At 39.2% G+C, this 19,830-nt stretch overlaps 1 protein-coding gene across 1 annotated transcript in view; it reads right to left on the reverse strand.

Annotated features, from left to right (window-relative positions):
* Positions 1 to 3,351: 3,351 nt before the first annotated feature.
* Positions 3,352 to 19,830, reverse strand: part of RBM46 (RNA binding motif protein 46) — a 31,476-nt gene continuing 14,997 nt past the window's right edge. The window contains exon 7 of the mRNA XM_050710379.1: positions 3,352 to 3,555. Coding sequence (XP_050566336.1) covers positions 3,352 to 3,555 — 204 coding nt within the window. The remainder of the gene's footprint in view (positions 3,556 to 19,830) is intronic.

Below are 19,830 nucleotides of genomic sequence, written 5' to 3' on the forward strand. Positions count from 1 at the left end.
TGACTCTGGCTATATACAGTCGGTGTGTCTTCCAAGCAGTCTGCTTGTGTATTGCAGTACTTCATATTTCTCTGCTTGAAAAGTGTGGTGTAGCTGCAGCAGATCTCACAGGGCTTCAAGCCTACAGAGGCAAGCCTGTACTTAAATATCTATGTTGTGTATTCCACTGGGCTTTGCATGTGTGCCAGTAATTGCATGGCTCAGGAAGCGTTATATTACACACAGTAAGATCAAAAATTGCAGATGTTTGTGTCTGGCTGTTGTTTATGCCAGCAGTCATGGGTAAGAGCGAGAGGGAAGGTTCACATGTATGACAGTACAACATGGTATTTTAACACCAGTATCGAGTGAGATGTACAAGGCAACTATAGTTAAAATTTGTCCACTTGAGTCTCCCCGCATTTAATAATATATAATAATGTTGATGAAATTGGTATGAATTCTGCTTTTGACTTTGGTACCATCAGAGATTTGCAAATTATTGGTAATAATGCCACTAAGAGGAGGGAGACTTGGAATGGGTGCAGGTGGGGAAAGAGAAGAAGAAAGGCTACAAATATACTGAAGCCTAAAATATACTGGGGGCACCTAGTGCAAAGGGGACAGTGAAGGCATAATACTGTTGCTGCTCCTTCTGCAAAACATTCATGCAGACAACAGGAGAACAGAAACAAGCTGAACAGCATATTTCAAGAAACTCCATCCAAGCAGTTTCCTTTATACTGCTTTTCAGGGTCTTATAGCACAGCACTGTGCCATAAAGGAGATTGATAGCGAATCTCCTAGAACAAAGGTGCCTCAGCAATTATCCAGGACAGCGTGCCAGTTTTCCTGGGGCCTGTCAGGAGCAGGCTGTGAGGCAGGCGTGACTTCTTTGGTAGCAGTAGCATGCTCCAGGCCCTGGGGGCTTCCTACTGTACTAAGATGGGGGTGCATCCAGTCGTGGAGTAGGGAAGTTTGAGAGGAGCTCCTTTAGGGTGGCCTCAAACATAGCCCTGCTTGGCTTCCATTTTGGGCAGAGGTTTTCCTGCTGTGAAAGGAGATATGAACTAATGCATTGCTGGACAGTCCACTAAGAGTGACACCTCAGGGTCTTAAACACCACTGAACGGTGGAAAAATTGCCTGAAATACTTCCATTTTGGGTGGGAGGAGACCACGGAAGAAAAACTAGTATGTTTCTGACATCTTCTGCAGCAATGGTCCAGTAACATCAGGTCACCAAAATGAAAGCCACTTCTGCGAGGGAGCAAAGCTCTTGCTGCTGCATTTGATAGACAGCTTTCCTCAAACAGTTTGTAGAGACAGAGATGGCCTTGGGGAGCTGGGGGGAAAACTATGTGTATGAAAAGTACCCAACAATTCCTGCGTTCATTGCACTATGTGATTTTTAACTTTTAACAACCACCTGAAAGAAAACATTCAGACTTAGTAACTCTCAAAATCATGCACTTACTGCAATACTACCAAACTCCCGAGACAAATCCCTCAAACTTCATGACCATAGCACTAAAATAATACACAGCACAGTTCGTAGGTCTTGTTAAAAATTTACCTTCTGATTTTTGAGATTCCAGAGTTCCCTTGAGTCATACTTACAAGTTTTTCTTTGAAACCAGAGTCAGTAAGAAAACATCATTTAATTGGCTAGACTTTTTTTTTTCCCTCCAGCAGCTGGAGGACCCTATGACAAAAAGTTTCAGCAAATTTGTGAAAGCTGATGGTACTGAATTTGAATTAATGCATTAGAAAATACAAAGTTAGTTGTTTCTTTTAGTAACGTAAGGGGGACAAGATTATTGCCTGTGAACCTCAGTGAGTAAACAGCTATGTAACTCAGAGACCATTGTCAGGAAAAACAGGAGAAAACTTGGCTGCGAGTAAGCCTTGGTTGCAAAATGTGAGAAAGTCCTAACTCAGAAGAGCAAAGCTCTGGACAAGCCCCTGCAATAGTCATGGGAGCAGCAGTTGTCCTCTGAGAGGAAGGTTATTGGGCTCATGAAAGGAACTGAGTCTGGCACTCTGCTTTCTCCATGAGTGTCTTAGCAGGGATCCTGGTCTTCCTAAAAAGAGAAACCTCCTCTGTGGCAACCCCCCAATGATGCTTTTTGTTAACAGCAAGTGCTTCTACAAGGAGATCAAAATGTTTTAACTTAAACTCTCTCATTTTTACTCCACAGTAAGAGACTGTGAAACTTTCTTTGAAATGTAAACCAATAATGATCTATAAAGTACTTAACTGTGTATCGAGTAAAAGCCCTATTTGCATGCGTTAGATTGTGCCTTTCATTAGAGTCTCTCAGATTATGCTGCGATGCTGGCCAGGCATGATTTTGGGAGATGTAAAAAGAACAAAGAAAAGTAATTTGAACTTGTTTAATTCTAGCTTGTGGCTTTGTTGTTGTTATGTGTCTAAAACATTAAGCACTTCACAGCCTTTTTTTTTTTTTCTTTCAAATATTCTGGTCATCTCAAACTTTCTTTGATATAACTTGTGAGAGAAGAAACAGGATTTGAACAATCTAAATGAAGGCTCATACAATCATTTGCTTCGAAGTATAGTGTAGTAAAATGCAATTAATATTTTGATGTGAGTAAAAGTGACCTTTCCCATCTGATGCCGTCTCCAACAAGACGCTTGCTCTCACAAATGTACTTCTCTGAAAAGCTGATGTGTGTGTATGACCTATTAAAATGAAAAATAAGAGTTTATTTCTCCCTAACACCCAGTTCTCAACGAACTATCGCAATTTATTATGAAAAATGGTAAAAGGTCCTCAGATCTTCAGGGCTGAGGTGCCCTGCTTGCTGTCGTGTCAGCCTACTGTTAGGACACCCTTGGACTTTTCTGCACTATGTCCTTTGCTGGCAACTGGTCTCTTCCACACAGACATCGACACTGTGTTACATACCAGCTCCTCACTCCCACAAAGCAGTTACAGGGGGATGCAGTTTATAACTTTTTGGATAGACTAGGAGTACACAGATGTGATTAAATGATGCCTTGGTTTTAAGGACTGTGAGACTCACTTTAATACAAGCCAGGCTGAGGTTAAAGTAAACAAAAATATTTTATTTATGGAATTCAAACTTGCAGAGGTTATTGAAGATTCAGGACAGAAAAGAAAGGAAACTTTGTGCAGCTGAGACACTACAAGATGAAATCTTTAAAGGCTTCTCTTCCTGCAGGCCAGTGACAAGTGGGCTTACCTGGCATGCATTGCCAGGGACTTGCTGTGCTGAACACCCCCTCTCTTCTGTAGAGCTGTTCTCCAACAAGTCTGTCCCCAGCCTGTGCTGCCAAATGCGCAGCCAGCATGCTGCAGCTACTCAGCATGACCGAGTTTGTCTTCTAGTTTACCATGTAATCCTTTTCCCCACATGCTGAATCCCATTTTGCACGGACCACACTTCCATCGCTCACATTCTGCATCACTGTGTAGATGAGATTAGTGCCCACCTCTTGCTGAGGACAACGTTTGACAGTAAAGAAGTGCTCCAGAGTGATGCTGGGTGACTTGGGATAACTGAGCTCCTCCATCCTATCGCTGGCATGCTATGTGTAAATAATATGCATTTGACATAGTACTCATGTATACCCTGGTTTGATAACATTCCCTCAGTAGATCAAAAAGCTGCGACTTAATCCTTTTCTTAATGTAGCAAAATTTGACAAGTTGTTGCTGAAGCTGAGTGCTATTTATAGGTTGCTTTACTATTTAGTTCAGAGCCCATGGTGCCTGAATGATAAAACGATACTGTACAATCATCAAGTATTTTTAAATACTCTCCAGCAAGTCTTGCTTAACACTTATTTTGATTTTTTAATTTTTTTTTTATGAAGTAAAGGCCAGGGGGAAGCTTAAAATAGTTGTCCCTTTCCCTTTTAGGGGAAAGAAACACAAAATAGCATATTTCTAATCCACTACTTAAAAAAAATATATATTGCATAACAAAATTTCAGCACTGAAATACCAGCTGACTGAAGTCAATGGGATTTTTTTTGCCAATAATCCTGCTGTTGCTGAGCTTCCTTTGCACCCTTTTTCTGCTGAATGAGGAAGGTTGGATCAGTCAGGAATGCAAGTGCATTGCCTGTGGGGAATTCAGTTTGGTATAATTCAGTGAAATTCTTCCCCGTGTCAGAGTAAGTTTCCGTTTGTCTTGCCTCCTGGTAATTTCCGTAACAAGTTAGTGGTGGGTTGCTCCACAGAAAGCGAACAGTGTTACCCCCATTTCCTTGCCACTTGCATCTAAACTCTTCCAGGCTACTGCAGCGGCTGTCCCCTTTCACAGCTGGAGGTACTTCAAGCCTGAGGAGAGTGGATGGAGAGGTGGGGGAAAGAGAAAAAGCAGGGATGGGATTTCTACCTCGAGGTGCAATGGATTGGAAGGGTCTCCAGTAATCCATTCAAGGCAGACTAAACATACAGGAGGGGTCACAGAGCTAGGACTCCAAGCTTACATCAAATGGCTGTGCTTCCAGTACCTGTGCTAAAACCTGTTGGCCAAAGCTTTTTGGCTTGTTTAAGTATTCCCACTGAAATCTGAGGGGCAGGACAAGTGGGAGAGGGTGCTGCAGCTGCAGGGGCTGCCCCTTTGGATGTTTCCTTCTCTTTGCCCCAGCACTCGGAGCCCAGGGGTGCCCCACAGCACCTGCACGTGCCTTGTTCTTCACATGTCAGGGTACTGCAGAATTACAGTTCATCCATCTGGGCCAATTAAGTCAGGTAATTAAGATGGCTTTTTTCCCTCCATCAGATTAATCTCTTAGCAATAGTGTTAGAATTTGGACTTTATTATTATTATTAATCTTCTAAAACCTCCTTTTCTGTGCCTGTGTGTTAAGGCCCCAGCTCAAAATAACAGCAGTGTGGCAGAAAAAGCCAAGCTGCTCCCACTGGACAGAAGCCAGCGTTGTTATTCGAAGCACACTGAGAACCAATAGGATCTGGCCGCCTTAGTGACTTGAAAGACATTTTTAATTTCTTTAAAACTGGGAGTTAGCCAAATCCCTACCTTTTGAGTGTGCTGAAATTTATAGTATGGCTGGAAGGGGAGTTTTTGTGTAGCAACAGCCCTTTGCTGTCCCAAAAGTGGGCTCCCACTAAGGCAGGTGTTCCCAGGGAGATGCCCTTTGCTGCCTGGGTGACCCAGCGATGGCAGCACCCCCAGCCCCTGCGTGGTTTGGGATATCACTGTCACCGTCCAGTCCCTCAACTTATTAAGCTTGTCTTCAATAGTAGCAAAGATAGGCTTCAACACAAGCCTTGCTTCCATCCCCTTTGCCTCCCCTCTACCCTGCCTGGATATTACAGGGGAGGAGAAGATTTGATCCTGAGAACAGACTTTGTGGAATTATATTATCTAGGTCTGGAAAAAAAATTTTGAAGAAAATAATTTTGCAAGGTATTTGTTTCTGTTGTGTTTGGTTTTGTTGTTTGATTTTTTTTTTCCTCAGTGAATGAAAAAAAAAAAAGGATGTATGCACAAATAAAAGCATAAGTCTGAGGCTTATTAGATGTGTACACCTTTCAAAATCAGATGCCATTTTAGACATTTGATGCTGGTGAACTTAGTGCTGAGTTTTGGCTGTGGAGGCTCTGGTCCACCACAGCTGAACAAAGCCAACACATGCTCAAGACTGATCTTATTGTCCTCTTGTGAAACTCATTCTCTTCCCCCCAAAAAATGTGAATTAGTTGCAGTATAGAGGCTTTGTTCAGTGAGAACTTGTTCTGTAAAGTTATTGCAGTGAGTGTCTTTTGAGTATGATAGCATGAACAAGAGCTTGGGGGGGGGGGGGGGGGGGTTGGAATATTAAATAAGTTCATTCACATGAGAATGTTTCTCAAAAACCTCCTCAAAAATTCTTCAGTTACTATCAAGTATTACAATGATGGAGATAGAAGTAACCCACCTTTAAAAAATTAGACTATCTCCCATTTCATAAAGCTGTAAATTAATTTAATAATCAGAGCCTTCATTGTCTTACTAATTTAAATTACCATTGGTTGTCTTTTCATTGTAGCCTGATATAACATCACTCGTTATTAATATCGTGCTCTCAGTCTGGTACCTTGCAAGTACAAGGACTCACTGTGAATACCGTGTTTCATCTTTCACTTGCTATTACTGAGCTGTGCTGTCTTCAAAGCCTAACTGGAGCTACTGACTTTACTCCCCTGATTTCCATCAGGATTCAGTCTAATAGGGATAATGCAGTTGCATCAGAAACTCAGTTTAAAACATGTTGGTTGAAAAGTAGGTGATGTTTTGGTTTGTTGCTGTCAGTTTGTCTTTTTTTGGTTATTGTTGTTTTGCTTGTGTTCACATTCTTCTTGGCCTAGGCATAATGTGCCTTTCCAGTTAAAGCCAGCATATGGTGTTAAACTCTAGTAGCAAAAAAACTTTAACTCCAGGAGTAGAAATTTGTAGAAGAACCAAGCTAAGAAATCACAAACTAGCCTCCATGTTTTTTCCCCATGTTCTGTTCAATCGCTCAGGACTTTAAAGTCTGATTCAGGTAAGATTTGATTAAGAACTGACTTTAACATTTGAACGGGACACTGAACAAATCACTCTCTTCCTACTGCTTTCCAAAATTCGGATGCATATCCACTCGAAAATAAACTTCTCGGTGCAGTTAAAAAAAAAAAAAATCTGCTTCACCAATGACATTAACATTCTGTGAATTAAATAGTTGTAGACTTATCTCTTGATCCCTTATTAAATTGGTGCTTAGCCAAATATTTATATTCAGCTTTCATAATCTTTCCTCATACATTTGTCCCTCCAAATCCACAGTCACTTTGATGCTTTTCTCTGGGCTCCCTGTGAATGTCTTTGTTTTGGATTATTTTCCCCAGAGGTAATAGTTTCCATATTTTCCAGCCAGAAAAACATGTTACTTTCTGTCCTGGATCTGTACATTGTTCTCATCGATGACTGGAACGTTTCCAGGCTGCGGATGCTCTGTATCTCCAATAATGCATGTATTTTCTCATGTAGGTCAGGACTTAACACGTGTGCATCAGCAAATAACACACATGCACCACGTATTTTTTCCTGCTTTGGGCCGACATTTGCTTTAAACATGACTTGTTTACAGCCCTTTTGGTTCTCCACCCCTTCCTTACTTAGCAGAACAATTACAGAGGCTGATATACCTTGAGGGCTGGTTAGAGCCTTGCAGGGCCTCCGTTATCTCTCTCAGCAGGGTACCTTGGATTATCCCAGTGCCTCGGCTCGTGACTTTCCTGCGGTCAGATGCTTGAAACCTCTCTCTTCCCTTCTTTGAGCTTTGTGCATTGGGGACTCTGTCTAACTAGGTCCTAGCAGCCCAACCTAATGCCTCTGGGTGTTGGGGAGCACCAGGCAAGTCCAAAAAGATTGGAAGCTAAAAATGAATGAAAACGAAGTAGAGGCAAAAATGCATGTCTCGGTGCATAACAACTTGTTAAACTGTAGATTAACAATAAAAACCCATTGTAGATTAAAAATAAAAACCCAACCCACCACAGCAGCTAACATGGATGTATTGGAGACCTGGGCAAGTTCGCAGTCAGGGAATCCAGCCCAGGAGCATTAGTGATGTACTGGGTTTGTGCAGTCAGTGCCTTCTGCAGCTGCTGCCTTTTTGCATCCCTAGCTCAAACTCTCATTTCAGAAAGCTGTGCTTAGCTTTGGGGATTTTTACCCCATATACCACACTGATAACTGAGATGGCACAGACGGTGCCTACAGGTGAAGTAACTGGAAATAAGTTCATTTAAGCATGTGATGAAGTACCTATGTCAAAATCCACAGCCAGTAAACTTATTTTTATCCTTTTTTTATCCTTATTTTCGTACTACCACAGTACCTGTTTATTAGTTATATCAATATAAAATATTTCTCAATCACATGGGACCATTTTTTCCATTGGGTGGGTATCTTGTTGGCAAAGAGGATCATTAGAGGATGCATGTGATAGTTGTATCAAACCCTCCCTTTGTAAAAAAAATAAATAACATCTCTAAAATATTATAACGAAAAGAGCTGAGATTATATTTGATACTTAGCAGAAGTCTGTAATGTAGGCTTCCTACAGCACAGCTCTGTTAAGGATGGGAGAAAATTTAACCAGTGACAGACACATCTGAGCTGGCAGAAGTCTGTACACTGGTAATGCTAAAAGTAATATTCTACTATCTTATCTCAAAAGCAACCCTAAAGGTGGATATAGGCTGTACGGAAATAGTGTGGAAACCCATATGAGGAGAATAGGTTGATAGTGAACAGTGCAACTGCAAGCAGTCAGCAAGCTTTTAAGTAAAAGAATCAGAATAGACACACAAGGGGTGTGCTGGGTTTTGGATTTCTTTTTAAAGAAAAAAGTGTGAGCTGACAAGAAAGAAGCAGCAAATAATTTTTACTTAAATACAGTAGTAGCCTGGAGTCTATTGTGGGAGAAAAGTCAATGACGTATAAAAATGTCCTCAAAAGGCAGGAAAAACGCCACGTTAAGGTCTACAAAATGATACAGTAGAAATGAAACCAGAAGAATCTAAAGAGAGCTGACAAGAAAGGTAATGCAGGTTGAGGTACAGCTTGTTTGAGCTGACTTGGAAATTAGGCCGAAAACAGCAAATGTTTTCTTTCTCAGGACTTTTATTTTTTTATTTATTTTGGTGTGAGTCGCTAGTAACCTGTGTGTAACACCCTCTTTCACACAAGTAGGCGCATGTCAGTGGAGTTTGAGTATCGTACCAGCTTCCCGAGATCCCCCCTCTGCAGTGGGGTTCCCCTCAGCCCATCTCATTCTTCTCTTGATATGGACTTGAACATTAAAACTGCACTTTTTGGTCTGACACTTCTGGCAATTGGTGGCCACCTTGTTGGCCCTCTTTTATACGAGGAGACCTCTCTGCCTCGCTGGTCTGGAGGCAGGAGCTTAGGAATAGGACTTCCTGGTACTGTTAAGGGAGGCTGTGTTGCAGGCCTGCTCTCAAGCACAACCATTTGATTTGGGATGCCTAAAGCATTAAGAAATCTCAATTCCTGGGCCTTTCTCCAGTACAACCTGAAGGGCCTGAATTGGAAAACATTTAAACTAAATGGAAGGATTCCCATTGGAGGAATAAAAGACCATGAAGCAACTTCTGAAGCATTGTCGTGTTGAGTTCCTTGAGAAGGAGGAAAGTGAAGATGACGTGATGCAGCAAATGTTTTACAGCTCTCCCATACACAGAGCTGGCCGAACCACCACTGTGGTCTTACGTGTTTGCTACCAGGTTACTTCGTTTACCCCAGGGATTTCATTCCACGTTCAGGCTCATTGGCTTATGCTGATTTACTTCCTTTGACTTGTGAGGTGCTCTTATCTATCCGGGGGGAGGCAGAAAGGAGTGCTGAGGCATCTGATTTATTTTATTTTTTAATCAGAACAACTTTTTCAAAAAGAAGATAGCTCGTTTCCTTCAGCAGTTACAAAAACTGAGTAACTGCTAGTACTAGTTACATCACGCTGTTCATTAAACAGCTACTGCATGTAATTACTGAAATATGTTCAATTATTTCTGAAATACTTAAGGTAAAATATACTGAAAAAGTTAATCATAGCTTGCTTTCCAGGGTTGTAATACATCTGTGTCTTATCTACACTAAGATTGTTTGGGTAGGATTATTCTCATTTATAGTCAAACATCTGCTTACCCTAGAATTATGAATCATAAAAATCCAACAAATTTAAAAGAAGCTAAGAAGCAGCTATCCGTGTAAATGCAATTAAAAATTGTTCACTGGTACTTAGATTTTTATCCCTATTTTTCTCATCTTCTCTGCAACTCCCTCCCATGCAATAGTAATTAAATTGCTTTTTTTAAATGAACTATTAAACCACCAAGAATATGAGTAAAATTCCATTAAAGTAAAATTTCTTAAATGTTGCATAAAAAAAAATCAAACTCTTTCATAAATTTTTAAACAAAATACTCAAGTGAAGCTTCCTTTAGTTATGCTGATCCTCCTCTTCAGGTTGCTGGTATATTCTTACTTGGTTAGACGCCGCTCCTGTTTAGTAAACAGTGCACAATTATTTGAATGTAAGCACACAAAATATATTTTCTGTTGTTGTTTTCCTAGCCAAAGGAGATGAGGCTTTAAAATTATTTCTGGCTAGCTTGTAATAATGAGGCTGTTAAAAACCTGGGGAAGTGTCCAAACAGTTTGTCCTTTGCACCATTATCCATAGTTTTCTAACATCTTGGGAGCCCACCATGTATTTAATTATTCCTGAAGCTGAAAAGCTGCAGAACTAGTATACAGAGAGGCGGGAAGAAGGGATGTGGAAAGCTTAGTACCAACATAAGAACCCTCAAAATATGCAAAATGCTCTATTAGGGGAAGAAAAATGAAAAATAATTCTCTGTACCCCAGTGGATTAACGTAAATTTAAGGAAGAATAGCCAAGAAGTCAAATCTTAACTATACAGAAGTACACCCTCTTTCCGTTCTGAAATACTGGAATATCATGCAATTGAAATGGGTTTAACAAGCACAAATCCAGTATGAAATGGAAAAAATGGCTTTTCTGGCATGTAATTCTGGAGCATGAGCGCAAAAATTCTGGGAGCCACTACTCAAACGGGATTCCTGTGCCAACCTTTCCCTAGCCCAAGAAGCAGCTGTGGCTGCTTTCTTTTAGTGGGGTTTGAATATGGGGTGTGGGGGGGTACACGGACAGGAAGCTGAGCTCCCAAAAGCCCACAGCATTGATGTATTATTAGTTAGCTTTGGAAAAGCTTTAACTCTCACTAAACTCATTTCTGTGGTGCAGGTTCAACCAGAGCTAAATACAGCTGATCTCCACGTGCTCATGGAATACTCCCACAGTTTTATTCACAGCAGCATTAAGTAGCTACTGAAATATTAGACAAACTTCACACGAAGCTGTGAAAGAGAAGCAGGAAAATGTAGCTGATGCATTCATGGAGACAAGCTGTTACCAGCATGTAAAGGTGGTAGGTAGCTTTGAAAGTTTCCTGAGCCAAGGGGAGCTCTCAGGAACTAGGCAAATGCCGTCTGTGTGTGGGAGAAATTGAGTTTTTGCAAATAAAGTACAGCCTCTGTTCAAAGTTAAGAAGCCCTGATCCAATTTATGTTGCAAGATTTGGCACCTTGTGGGCTCTGATGCCTTTCTGGAAGATGTGCTTTCATTAGGTATGTTATTGGGCTCGCTCCAGGGCATGTAATGAAATTCAGCAGTGTGTATGTTTGTGTTGCTGGCTGAACGGGGTGATAGGAGTTTCCTCTGGTCTTCATCTAGCACTTCCATAGCCTAACTCCTTGGAGAGGATGAATGAATAAAATAAATATGATTTCATGGTAGCTGAAAACTGAATGTTTTTTTAAAGGAAAAACACGTAATGAAAATTTCATCAAAATATACGCCTTCAGTGTTCAAAGGAGTCCAGGTAGCTTTCTCTTATGAACATTCCTTTAGACAATGAAGGTGGCTTTTTTACTTTTTTTTTTTTCTTCAAGTTACCTAGTCCAAAAAAAAAATTGTGTGCTCCTCAAAATCTTTGTCATCCTGTGGACGTCGTGAGATGATTGTTTTGTATGCACCCAAGCCCTTCTTTGCCATTTAGTTCTTCTGTCAGAACCTGTTCATTTCTGAAAGCATGAACAGACTTTCCTGATAGATGTTACTCCACCTATTCTTTTAGAGCCCAATTTACCTATGATGCAGGTTCATGTGTTAAAGTATGTACCTACAAACAACAAAATGATCCTCATTGCTCTTTTATTCAAAAAGAAAGGGAGGGATGAAAGTACTCTTCCCTCATCGGTTTGAATCCAACCTGCTAATCTGTCTTCTCTAGGAGTCCATTGCAAATAGTAAGTTCTGGCTAGGAAGAGGCCCTGGGGAAAGGGAAGAAACATTCTTACATTTTTCTTCACCCTTGCTGTTGAATCTGTGGAACAGAGCAAGGGAGACATGAAGATTTCGGACAGAAGGGCCCTGTTGGTACAGGGACCACCTGAAACACTCAGCACAGGTAGCAAAGTCCCACGTGCTGCCTCAGGAATGCTCGTGCACCTCAGGACAGGCCAGGAGTCAGGAGTTACATCCTCTCCTTAAAAACAAGAGGCAGAAATAATTTTATTTTTTTTTTTCAGAAAGGAATACAGAGCTGAGATGGAAGCATATATCCAGGGAAACACAGGAACCTCCAAGGCTCTTCTTTTTAAAGATCTTATTTTTCTTTTTAATTAGGTTAATAATGTCAGTATCAAAGCACAGAGTTAGGCTCCTAAATCCTAAAGGGGTGAGACTTAAGACACCTATTTTTAATTTTCCATTGATTTAATAAGTTTTCATTTGCTCGGAAAGCTGACAATTTTATCCCTTGAAATGTTTTGACTTCTCTGTAAAAACTAATTCAGTGAATACCGTTCCTGACATTCTAGTTCTGCGCTCTTCACTCACGCATTGCGACATTTCCAACTTTGACAAAGATCATTTGACTCAGTATTTGTTTTTATACATTAGTGAATACTTCCCTCTGCAGGAAACTGTAAGTCAATAGCAGCTGTAGCCTGTGGTAGCGCAGAAAAAATGTTCAAGACCTGAAGTGGTAATTCATGTAGTTAAAGAAACGGGTACTTGTTTCTTGGCCAGCTGCCCTGGTGGTATGGCTATGTTTTACCTAAATTTTCCATCAAGGTTTTTCCATTGAGCCTCACGGATTTTTCACTGGCTCTTGACAGCAACTACTCTGCCAATATCCACACCGAATATTAAAACTTTGGCCAAAGGTGCTTACAAATATTAACCTCTTTGTATGGTGGGATGAGAGCAGGAGAGAGAGAGAGAAAAGGTGTTCATGGCAGACACGCTCTGCCATGGCTTTTTAAGGGAACTTGACTTCCTACCTAAACTGAGTTGTAACACACAGACCAGCCTCGGTGAGCTGCAGTTTGCCTTTGTAAATACTTGATTCTCATACTGATTAATTTCAATTTCTGATTGTCGACTATTTGTTGACAGTGATAAGCTCCTGTGCCTGAATGACCTCCCCCCCACATAAAAATGGCAATACTACACCTTCTTTCTGAAGCACCACAAGCTTGTAAGTGCAGAGTATGATCGCTACTGTTTGATCTACAAACCAGTACTGTTCCCAATGGGTATTACCCTGTATTTTCAACCTCTTTCAAGTCTAAAACTTTACCTGCTATCTCAGCATCACTGCATTCTCCAAATGTAAGACTGGAACTGAGACCAAACTATCTTATTTTTGCCGCCTTCTTTTTGAAGATGTTTAGGTGTCCTCACACTTCTTGAAATTCCACCCACCTCTGAGCAGTATGTATAACTTTCTTCCTAATTCTGTACACCTATTTGTATTTTAGAGTCCTAAAAATTCCACCTGGTTTAACTGTGTGTTTATTTGTTTTTATATTATTATTATTTCTACAGCTGTTGTTTACAGTTTGAGAAAGAAAAGCCTCTTTTCAAGAAAGGGACAAAGCTTATAAAAATTAAGCCCTTCTGTGTGTAAGGCCAAAGTTGTGTCACTTGGATGATGGAAGACCATTTAAACAAAAAATAAGCTATTACTGAGATACACTTGGGTAATTTTTTTTGCTAATGAATGCTTCTCTGTGGTAGTTTTGCAGTCGCCTTTGCTTGTATGGCCCTGAGGCTTTGGAAGTGGCCTGCCCTCGCCATGGTCCTGTATGTCTGGCACCATTGCTGATGCCCTGGTGCCACCGGGTGGTTTGAGCACTGCTTTCATGGGGCAACACGGGCTTTGCCTCTTGAGGATGTTACGGGTGTTAGTTACTGTAGTACTGAGTGTAGCTGGTGATGTAGGAAGAAGGGCACAGCTTTTTACTTTTTCTGACTGTTAAGCTTAATAGTACACCCACAGGTAACTAACAACTATTTCAAGTTGTGGCATCTCCTAACAGCCTTGTTAGCATGGTGAAAAACTGAGAGGGGTGGAAGAAGGAGCTCTAAGTGACTGTTCTAAACTTTCCTTCATTTTGACCGTTTTAAGGTTGTAAGTGCAGGACACTTGTATCTAACAATGCTAAATCTAATGCTAAATGCTAAAGATTTGTAAAATTGACTTCTTGGGGGTTGCTTTTATCTTAAGGTTGTGTTAATTTAATAACTACCAGCTGACTTGTTCTTTTTTTAATTTTCTAATAAAAAGAAATTCCCATTAATTTAGCAATTTCCCTTTGTGTTACTCAGAAAAGACACTAGCTGCTGGTGACAAATGGCCTTAGCTTCCCCCAGAAAAAACGGGGTGGAAGATGCAGGCTGTAGCCTGCAATACACTTGCTTCACAACATTGGCATAACCATGTGCGAAGGCTTAAAAAAAAAAAAAGAATGGATAAAAAGGAAACTAAGATTAAGGACCACCCTTTCTTATACAGGGCATTTTTTTTAATGCAGTGGGTTTAGTGCAAGGGAACTTGAGCAAAACTTAGTTTCACTGAAGTCAGTGACCTCTACTTTCAGAAGGACTTCTACTTTCTACACCAATTCTAGAACAGGACGCTATATAGATCCACCTCTATCAGTGTTACACAATAGTACTGTAAAATACGTGGCAAAGAGAGAATATGGTTTTGCAATGTTTTTGAAAGAAATATATTTTTTTTCCAAAAGGTTAATAAGCTCCAGTGAGACTTTTATAAATATGAAAAATATGCTTGCATTTTTGAACACTGATTACAGAGAGTTTTAATGATGTGTTCTAAATAAACTTCAAAAACATTGAATTACAGCAACCTAGTGCTACTACTAATATTCCTTACACCTTTGTTCTTATCTGCAAAACAAAGACCAAATTCTGGCTGAAGGCTGCACTTGGCTTACAGCTGCCCAGTACTCGTTACAGTCAAATGTTTGATCATGCTTTTGTACAGTCAACCTTACTGGGAATACTTAAAATAATCACAAAAGGTACATGCTCACGTTAATAATGATGGGAGTTGCTGGTTTGTAGCAAAACTGCTTTTTGCACAAGACTTTCAAATATGGGTGCAAGGTTACAAACCTAGATAGGAAGGATGTTATACACCTGCAATACTAGCCAACCCTCCTATAAGTGTTTTGGTACTATGCAACCTCTGTGTACTTCATCACATGACTCCGGTAAGTAGCTAACCATGCTCATTGTATCAGGTTTCCATTAGAAGGACAACAGAACATTGTTTTATCAAGTCTTTCTTGCACATGCCAAAAGTCTACTGTATTTTCAAGGTGTCATAAAAGATGTCAATTGGAAAACCTTGCCATAATAACGTGAATCTTAATGAAGATTCATGACAAAACAAAAACAAAGCTTGTTTCAGCAGCTTGTAGAGGGGAATTCTCAAGCTACCAGGCACCACTACTTTGAACTTAGTTCCCCCCTACCTTATCAGCATGATATGGTATTATTCTACCTCAGATACTGATTTTTGTCTTGGCCTCAGGGACCACTCAATTTAAACACAAAGTTAAGCAAGCCCCCTCTTCTTTCCTCTCAACGGAGCTTCTTAGGAAACTTTAGGAGTTTAACAGCTTTTGAGTGTGACAGAAGCTACTAAGCAAACACGCTTTTAAAAAGGGTGTTTTCATTTTCTTTTTTCAAGGTTTCACCAAGCCACTTAGACTTCTGTGTTCAGCAAAGCACCTGAACTGGAGCCTCTGGCCAAAGTTTGCTACTAGAGAAAGCAAAGCAAACCTTACAAAGTATGTTTATTAAGGTACTATATGTAAATTTCTAATATTTAAGTAAACACACAGAATACTAACAGCATAAATTTAATATCAATGTTCAAATTCAAGCACAGAAGTCAAAAATATGATTTCAACATTAAAAATTACAACACTTAAAACACCTATGTAGCTAATATGAAATACAAATAAAATTTAACTCCTCTATCTTGTATCTAAATTAACACAAAAAAAGAATTTAATGTATTGATGAAACATGTTTAACTAAAATATGTAACAGACCTCAGTATTTGCATTAAGAAAAAATATTCAACTTCAAATCTCTCCATTGCATCGTTTTCTGTCTACATAATATTCTTTTTTTTTTTTCTTAACAAGCTTTTCAAACAAAACAGCTTACAAACAGGCTGTTAGACTCTTAACATAAGCTACGTGGCCCATTCCTTGACCAGGAACTGAAACTATATACCAAGTTTAAAAAGGAGGTTGATCCACTGTGTTTGTTTCAGGAATAAAAGGAAAAAAAAAAATTTTTTTGATCATTCAAGAAATAAGGCACTTCACTGAGAAATGCTGAATAGTTAACACTACAGGAATTAAGATAGCTCACTCAAAATGAATTACATATACCCGATTTAAAAACTTAAGAACTATTTTCCATTTAATGCTAGGAGATGTTTTTTGAAGAAGCATATGGCCTGATTAGAGAGTGAGCAAGCTGCTGTTCAACGTGACAACCACAGGCAAGTAGAACTGCTGGTTACAAGGAATAACCTAGATACAAGTAAGGCTTCTATGAACTCAGAAGAACATACTTGTATTTGGTATTGTCTCTCTCCTAGGACATGTACCTTACGTACAGTTCACTAAGCTGCAATTTCTATGTCACACTTTTTTCTTTTACCAATTTTTGTCTCAGGAATTATCTAAGGTGTTGAACCTGTGTTATGACTACAGCAATATACCTTACATAGCCTGATAGCATGTTGATGTAAGGCCCTTCAAAATACCACTCCATCACTGACATAATGCTATTCCAGAAGCAAAGATTTTATTGGACATGTTCTTCCTATAAAATTTGGCATTAAGTTACAGGAACAAGTCTTTGAGTGTCGCATTTGCATTTCATCTTTGAGCTACAACTGGAATACTGGGAATTATGTTTATGTATTAAAAGGCAGGGTTGCCAGTTTGTTTTTTTAGTGTTTACTTCAGATTTATTACTTACAACTGAAACTAAAAAAATACTCTGCATGCAACTCACAATACAAGGGCTGGAATTGTACCAAATTATTTCAACACTAAAGATAAGCTACTGTTGTATAAACTATTACAGGTAATAAAAATCTTTTAAACAAGTTCTCTCTTCAAAACAAATTTAACTAAAATGATTTAACATTCAATTGCACTAATCTTCAAAAATCAAAAGTTTAAAAAAAAAACATGTACTTTGAAAAGTAATTCATCAATAAACATGTAATCTGAATTTCCAGTAATTGTGCATCAGTGTGGTGTTCTTTTTCCTTCCATGGCAAGATCCAACGTAACAAATTTCAAACTTTCCAACTGCTCAACTGTGTTCTTCAGGGCAATTCAAGCTGAATAGGGCGTACAGTTGGCTGCAGGAAAAGGAAAAAAAAGGGAAAAAAGTTGGGGGAGAGGAGAGAAAAAGACTTTTAATTTCAGCAAGCATAATGCATTACCTATTCAAAGATGAAATAAGGAATAACTAATAAGGAATTTACGATAATGGTGTAATGAAAGCATTTGGTGTCTTATCCCAATGCTGCATTCTTCCCTTTCTTCTGCACCCCTAATACTAACTCAAATACTTAAGGAAAGTAAATTTAACCATACTACTTTACCTCCACTGAGCACAAATTTTTAGTGAAGAAAACTTAAATATGCCTATTAGATCATTGTTCTAAATTGTCTCAATTTGTTACATGTAACGCTATCATAGCTGCAGTCTTTCATATTAATGCTTGAGGTCGAGGTAAGCATTAACGATGAAGTACCATGTTCTGCCAGCCCTACTTCATAAACAAACTCTGTCTTCAGCATAATCAACAACTAACTAGAAAAGGGCATTAAATTTACTCTTATTTTTAAGTTACTGACTCTACTGAAGTCAGTCAAATTATTTCATGCATAAACATAGACCAACCTTGTTCTATCTTTCTGACTTTTCTCCAAGTTCTCCTACACAGGCCTAGATTTACAAGCTTATGGTCCATGTCTGTAAGCAGCAGGGACAGAAAAATAACAATCTTTAGGACAAATCCTGGGTGCTCCCACCACTGCTCCCAGCAATGAAGTTAACACTGAGCATGGATTTAACACTATTTTCAAACTCCCTTAAAAGCTTTTAAAAACCAATCTCCCAACACTCAGAGAAAATGGTAATCCCCATCTTAAAATGGGGGAAGCCTCAGCAGTGACAGGCATTGACACATTAAATTCATCCACTGAAGCACACACCAAGAGAACATTTACATGCCACAAAATGTAACATGCTACAAAAAGTGGCAGAAAAAGTGGCGGAAAGTTAAAAATAATGCTATCTTTCTTTTCTTCAAATGAGAGGAGGAACACAGACTTTCTTTTACATGAAATTGACTACCCAGAGAAATAGCCCGTCATCAGTGTAATAACAACTCTGGTTCTTAACACAAATCTAAACCTCATCTGGAAATGCAAGTGATTCAGAGATCAGTTTAAAGTCACTGTAGGAATTAAAACCCTAACTTTTGTGCTGTACTATCCAAGTGAACATCAGACTGGCTGATCCATCAGCAGGTCTGTAACAGGAGTGCTACGGTCTCCTTAGAAATACTCAGTCCAGTCTCTTTGTTTTCAAAGAGCCCAGCTGGTCTCAAGGTTATTTCGCCATATGCACACCCCCAACTTCTCTAACTAACACCCCAAACAGTACAGCTGAGAATGTTTTTGAGGTAAAGAAAACTGCAGCAAGCAATCTTGGGAGGTTTGCTCATTCCTACTATCTCACTGCTGCTTTTAGGGACAGAAAAAGCATATGCTTGCTTAGGGATTGTGACAAAAATAATTGTGTAAGCCATTTGATAAATATTTAAGATTTAAATTCATACTGTAAAGGAACATCCTATACTACTACATTGTAAAAATCACAAACAAAATACCAAACACCACTTACGATTGTATTTGACAAACAAAGCCAGTAATTTATGTATTTTTTAAGCATCTTACATTTTGTACTCAGCTGTTAATTGTTTGAACAGCAATAAAGGTAAAAACCAAGGCAATGTCAAAGTAAAGAAAATGCTTATAATGAAATAGTAAAAAAAAAAAAAAAATCAGTTTTGACACCTTTAAGTTAAATGTCCCAAATCCATGACAGAAGTCTACCAATACAGCCGTTCAAAAAGCCAGATGCTGAGTGTACTCTTGAACTAGTTTACGTAAGTTTTATCCTTGATTTGTGAATCGCTACTGCATGCAATAATTAAGAAGCTTAAACAAGTGAATCTTAAACAAGTGAATCCACAGTAGTAAGATATAAGACTCAATCCACTCATTTCAGAATGCATGCAGTAAACAATACCACATGGTGAACTGGAATTAAACTGCTACTTATATGCTCTAATTAGCCAATAAAATGCTTTTCCTTGATTCAGAGATTTATTAGTATCTTTACTTTTCTAGTGCTTTTGAATGCTTTCTTCTACCTGAAAATTAACTTCTTATATTGTGTCACAGCGTGATGTCACATGGAATAGTAGGTGCAGGGGAAAAGAGGATATTTTATTGTGGAATACAATTCTAAAACCTGGCAGATCCCTAAAACTGAGGAAATTTTAACAAAACTTCTTCCCCATAACTCCCAAGTGAGATTCTGCAGGGAGAAACTTCCCAGGACCCAGCCTCTTACTACAGAGAGTATTATCTTAAGGACTAGAAAGAGGTTCTACCATCTTCTGATGTGCTGCATAGGTCCACATGTGCTGATGGAGCTTCCCTGAATGAAATTTTAAATTGTTAATTCAAGAGACCACTTTGCATCAGCACTGGAAGAATCATACACATTTTGTAACACAGAAACCTTGACACTGTATGAACCAAA

Source organism: Cygnus atratus, chromosome 4 (assembly GCF_013377495.2).
Source record: "Cygnus atratus isolate AKBS03 ecotype Queensland, Australia chromosome 4, CAtr_DNAZoo_HiC_assembly, whole genome shotgun sequence".
Lineage (NCBI taxonomy): Eukaryota > Metazoa > Chordata > Aves > Anseriformes > Anatidae > Cygnus > Cygnus atratus.